Source organism: Anas platyrhynchos, chromosome 6, assembly GCF_047663525.1.
Source record: "Anas platyrhynchos isolate ZD024472 breed Pekin duck chromosome 6, IASCAAS_PekinDuck_T2T, whole genome shotgun sequence".
Taxonomy (NCBI): domain Eukaryota; kingdom Metazoa; phylum Chordata; class Aves; order Anseriformes; family Anatidae; genus Anas; species Anas platyrhynchos.
The window spans coordinates 6,451,899-6,457,898 of NC_092592.1; the positions used below are offsets into that span (position 1 = coordinate 6,451,899).

At 48.6% G+C, this 6,000-nt stretch overlaps 1 protein-coding gene across 1 annotated transcript in view; it reads right to left on the reverse strand.

Annotated features, from left to right (window-relative positions):
* The window catches only part of IPMK (inositol polyphosphate multikinase), a 40,151-nt gene extending 34,362 nt beyond the window's left edge, over positions 1–5,789 (reverse strand). The window contains exons 1-2 of the mRNA XM_027460071.3: positions 5,469–5,789; positions 1,089–1,174 (exon numbers count right to left, since the gene is read on the reverse strand). Of these exons, the coding sequence (XP_027315872.1) occupies positions 1,089–1,174; positions 5,469–5,643 (261 nt within the window). The 5' untranslated portion in view covers positions 5,644–5,789. The remainder of the gene's footprint in view (positions 1–1,088; positions 1,175–5,468) is intronic.
* Between the last annotated feature and the right edge of the window lie 211 nt (positions 5,790–6,000).

Consider the following 6,000-nt stretch of genomic DNA (forward strand, 5'->3'; position numbering starts at 1 on the left):
CAAGCTTTCTTTTCTAGTGAAGAGATACTGCTCAGCCTGGCTTGTATCATTCTTAACCTCACCTAAACGACAGCCCCTGTGAAACCTCAGAGAAATATTTACTTTTGGGTTTAACTGGCTCCCGCTGAGCTCCTACTAACTCAAGAGCTGTTGTTTTGTCTAGCAGTCCTATCACGAGAATTACGAAGTAATGCTAGTATGCAAACACATGGTTAGCTTGGAGTTCGTTGTTTAGTCAGTTTTATGTGAGACGTTTCTGCAAAATATGCAACATCTTTTGGTAGATTAAATTAATACTTTTCAAATAAACCCAAACAACAACAACAAAATAGTCTCAAGACTCCTCTGCCATCTTGCATGAAGATTTCTGCAGTACTCAGTAAGCCACGGAAAGGGATAACAGATCAAGACGATATGGAAAAGCATGTGGCAGACTATGATGCGCAGGTAGCCATTAAGGGAAAGAGACCCCCGAAACAGTTTACCTTCAAGTAAGACAACCATTGACAGCCCTCCTGGTTTGTGCTATTCAAGTGACCGAGAAATCAAACTGGAAGTGAGCAATGGGTTTGGTTCACAATGAAAATACAACAAACTAAAGTTAAAACCGGAGAACTGCACTTTTTATTGATGTTTTAAAGGAGATGAGTTTTAACACAGTAAACAGAGCAATACTTGTAGCAATAGACCACACTACATGGATGTGTAAGACACTAAGATGACAAGCAACCGATTCTGAGATGCTCACCAACGTGAGAAAGAAAACTGATGCGATCACACATGCCACCCTTTACTCACACAAGGCTTTCCAATAAAACCTTAGATGTTGTGAAAACCCTCCTGTCCCGGGACCAAATAATCAAGCCTTAATCCTGCGAGTTAAGTAGGCCTGGCACGGGGACAGATACTCAAGGAGGAGACAGTTCTAGAAAGCTTGCAGATACTGGGACAAGACTGTCAGTGATGTACCATTCAGATATTCACCCTACGCCTTTACAACGGCGACAGTAATGACATACTGTGACCTGAACACCAGCCGTCACTCCACCTTTAGCGAGGCAGCTCCCTCTGCTATGCAGGACCCTCACCTTGTTGTAGAACTCCTGCTCCCTGGGACCTCGAGGTGGTGGCTGCAGCTGCTTCAGGACAGTCCCGTCTGGATGCTGCAGTATACCTAGAAGAGAAGCATTTCCTTCAGGGCCGAGTTTTTAAGAGAGAACTTTTATTTTTTTCAAAAATATCAAGTACACATCAGGGACAGCTATTTGTTCAGTTCCACTGTTTTCAGTACACACGGTAGAGGAGAACTTGCCAGCTGCTATACAAAACCCTTAGCAGAGGTTTGCTTGCTCTTCTTCTACCCATCAGATGGTTTCCTGGGTCTAATTCTGCTCAAGACCAACAACAGCACTGGGATTTGATGAGAAAAGTTCCGCCCAAAAAAACACATTCATTTCGCTACGGAAGACTACACAGACACTCCCTTTTTAAATAACTGATAAGTTGTTTTTTCCAACAGTGTTAAGAAGCTGAAGATAAAGGATGTAGTCCCAAGTTTAACACTTTTTTCACAAGCTGAAGTAGAAATATATGGCCTGCAGACATATTTCTATACAAGCTGCATTGAAAGAGCACTTCTGCATTGCTAGAGGTAACACCCTTATAGCACTTCATGCTAATTATATACTTCTATTTGTATCACCCATAATTATGACACAATGCAGAGTTTCATCTCAGCTGGCAACCACTTCCATCGTGTCCCCCAAAAAGCAAAATATCCTCCCCAAACAGCCTTAGCGACTCTGCAGTCAGCAGTACTGCTGAGTAGCCGCATGAGAAACTCTCCTTAATATCCGAGGGTGCTCCAAAGATGGATATGGACAGCAATGGAGAAAAGTAATTGCATCTCTATGAACCATGCTCTAAGTTTCAAATTACCAGTTACAGGGGAAAATGAAAAAACAAACAAACAAACAAAAAACTTCTAGAACAGAAATTTTCTCCTTGGATTTATTCATAGTTTTTCATATAGTAATTTATTTTGTTTAAAAGGAAGACAAAAATATGTCAGCTGTATCCAAAATACGTTCCATCTTCAGCTCACCACTTGAGGAGAAGCAGCAGCAGAACAAGCCAGGAACTTTGTGACCCAAAAACAGTCTGCAGTTGTAACAGCAATTGTGTTTTCACCTTTCGGAAAGCATAATCTCTGAATGGGCTCTGTTGTGCAGACTTGGAAACTAAACAAAATCTTTAGAGCCCAAAATACTTACTGTAAAACAACCACCAGACTTTGTGAAGTTGTTTCATTAGTTGGCCGTGCCAACAAACAAAGAGTGGTTTTAAAAATTTGTGTAAAACAACTCTCGAGTCAAGCTGCTTGCTAAATGCTGGATTTTTTTTTTTTTAATATACTTTCCAGACTAGATAAAAATATTACCGTGCCATGCCAACTACCACATCTTCAAGACACAGCAGCTTCCCCCTGCCCTCCCCGTACCCTTTTACATGTGCTGGAAAGCACTTAGCAGGGTGCATAAAGTTTCTGAATGATGTGTTTTGAGTGAATTACTAGCGATCACAACATTAAAGAAGGTTTTATAGCACTCCTTAAAGCCTGCATGTTGGCACTGGTGATAAGACAAGTGGGCAGCCTACAAGGTACAAAGACCAGGCAAACATTCCTACAGGTAGAACCCATATGCTACTGGGCTGAAACCTGGGCTTTCACGCCAAGTTACAGTAAGTACTTTCCACCAGAACACCACACTGTGGATCAAGATGGATGACAAGATTTATTATTTGAAGAGATTAACACAGCCTGACGTAGTCTGAATCCCCTCATACTCTGGATTTCTTGACAGAACAGAGCACCTACCCTGCATTGGGACAAAGGCAGGCTGGAAAACAAGGACTCATGTTTTAGCACTCACCATAAAGATGAACACTCCATAAGCTTCTTCTGATCTACCACATGAGATAACATCACCTGCAGATCACACTAACATCAGGACATCCATCCTGACTTTGTTTTAGGATTCCTACTTTCTTTTTTTTCCTGCATGCACAGGGATAGGCTTTGTTTTAATAAATGAATTAGCAATTTAGTGTTTCTGAATAAGCAGCAGAACCATACCCAAATAAATATTCTGAAATATCTCAAAAACGTTTATCAGTGGCTTTGCATGCAAAGCTTGCTAGCATACCAAAGCTCTTATCTACAGCAAACATAACCAATATAGATGCATGTGCGTTTAAAAAAAAAAATTCAATCCACGTGCTTCACCCATTTTGCACAAACACGCTCTAAAAAGTAGTGCATCTCCTCAGCTCCTGTCTCTTTCTACCTGTCCATGGAAAAAAGCCACAACCCAAGGCCACACGATTTACTGTCTTTGGGGGAAAGCACTATTGAACAGAGCATTCGCCTAAAGGTCTAACCCAGCGCCCAGAAGCCAGAGTGATACGTGTCCGTGCAAGGAGACCACTAGAGCCCTGTCTTTGCACAGCAGTGACAGCCACAGGAAGCAAAGGGAAAAGGGAAAGGTTATTAGAAAGGAAGAGAAGCTGGTGACAAAGACATCTTAATGTGCACTTTAACCAAAAAAAAAATTACTTCAAGTCCTTTCTATGTCTGTATGTGGGCACAGAAGGGAAGCCAAGCCCAGAGGACAGCAGTGACACGCAGGAGGAAGCTTGGCAGAACAAGGAAGGTTCTGAGCTTGAATCAGCAGACAGCTCAGACACTAGCACCAGCGGGGTACATCCTTCAAGGTGCATTTGCAATGTTTTGTGCATAGCAACGGAGGCATCCACATAAAAAGAAGCACTGCATTTATAATTTTAGGCTTTTAAAATGCTCGAGGTTTAATGAGGTAGGAAAGGGTAGAATGGAAAACAGCAGGAAGGGTGACTACTGTAGGAAAAGGCAGAAAAGGCAATGGAGAAGGTACAAGACATGCTGGTCTCCTCACACAGACTTAAAATTATCACAGATCCTGGTGCGCATATTGTCTGTGACATTCCTTACCAGAGCTATTAGTAACTACATATATCCACACATCTGGCCACTCGCTTCATAACAAAGACACCACAGGGATCAGCACTGCAGAATTATACATGACCCTGTATCTTTAGCATCTCAACTGCCTGTACTCCTACAAACAATATCCGTAAAGAAATAAAATGGGAAGATTCAGTTACAAAAATGAGAGAACTGTGAGTACCACAGAGCAGCCTCGGTCTTCACTTAAAGGTAAAACTCAAGTTTCTAAGAAGAGATCGACAGCAGCAGTACCCCTACAGGAAAATGTTAGCCCTGCTCCTTCGATCTAATGGATCTGGTGTTACCTAACCCGTTTGATCAGCACCCACAGGAGAGATGGTGTATCACCCAGGTGACAAAGATTCAGTTGATGGAACTCTGATAACAACTGACGTGCCAAAGGTGAGACTCTCCCTGAAGGTGACCCTTCCTTGCCTGACCTCACCCCATATTACAAACCATGAGCAACGAGGCCGACGTACAGCTCCAAGGACCCAATGTGCCTCCTTGACGTTTTATTGCCTCGGTGGCAGCGGGGACAGGGGGCAAGAATTACTCTGCTGCAGAGATAATCAGCAGCAAGACATGCCATGAAGCTCCAGATAAGACAAACTCCCGGTGCCATTCGTGTTGCAATTCCATCTACTGCTGGCTGAAGGGGCAGGAGGTTCAGTCTTTGGCTTGTTCAGCAGAGGCAGCTCCTACGGCCAGGGTTTGAAGGCAGCTTTACTCCTTTTACTCCTCACAGCTATTCTAGAAGGTCACCATGAGCACTGAATGATGTGTACCTCACACTCAGCTCAGAGGCAGGCATTATACCAAACCCGATGGCTTGGAAGGGCCATAACAACAACCTTTGGCAACATTAGCTGTGCTGAGGCCCCTCGCAAGGCACTGACCACTGCCTATGCTGAAAGGAACCTTTATGGGAAGACCTCAATCCTCAACCTGAAATTAAAATAAAAATTAAAGGCCGGGGGGAGGAGCTTCAGGAATGCTACATCCTCACCATAAGCAGGTAGAGGAGCTTGACGATCCCTTCGGACCCTCACAGCTCTACCCCAGTGCCACCGGACATTACGAGCTGACGCCTGGGGCTTGCTCCTGTCACCAGATAAGCGAGCAACGACCGAGTTCTCCCTTCTCTTCGCAGCCCACAGCAGGCACTTGCCGAGCAGCGCCTGGCAGCAGGCAGACGCCTCAGCTCCTCAGCCACAGCACCCGGGGGGCGCGCACCCCGCCTCAGCCACCTCAGCCCCCGCTCCGAGGCGGCTGAGGAGCCGAAGCCGGGCCGGGGGCGGCTGGCAGGAGCCCGGCGTCCCCTCAGCACCGCCGTGCAGCCGCTCCCCCGCTTACACAACGCCTCCCGCCCCCTCCCCGGGCCCCCCTCCGCCGCCTCCCGGCCCGGCCGGCCGCCGCTCACCGCCTTTATCCTTGCCGTACATGTGCCCGGCCACCTGGTGCGACAGCGGCACGCAGCCGTTCAGCCCCCGCCGCCGCCCGCCGCCCTCCACAGCCGCCGCCGCCGGGCCCGGGGCGGCGCCGAGCGGCGGCTGGGCCTCGGCCTCCTCCGCCGGCCGCGGGGGCTCGGTGGCCATTTCCCCGGGGACGCTGCCGGTGGCGGCGGCCGGGCCTCAGCGGGCGCTGCGTGGCGGGGCGAGGGCCCGCGGCTCCATCACCCCGCAGCCCGCCGAGCCGAGCCGCGCCGCCCGCCCCCGGCGCTGAGGCAGCGAGCGGCCCCGGCGCCGCCCCGCTCCGCCCCGGCCCCGCCGCCCCGCTCCGCCCCGGCCCGGGGCCGCCAGGGGTCGCCGCCGTGTGGTGCTGGAGGCCCGGGGAGGCCGCGGTTCTCCGCCGGTTCCCCCTCAGGGGTTGCTGGCGGGCCGCCCCGCCGCGGCCCCCCGGGCGCTGAGGGGGTTGTTGGGTGCCCCTGTCAGGCCTCTCGAGTGGAAAAGGGC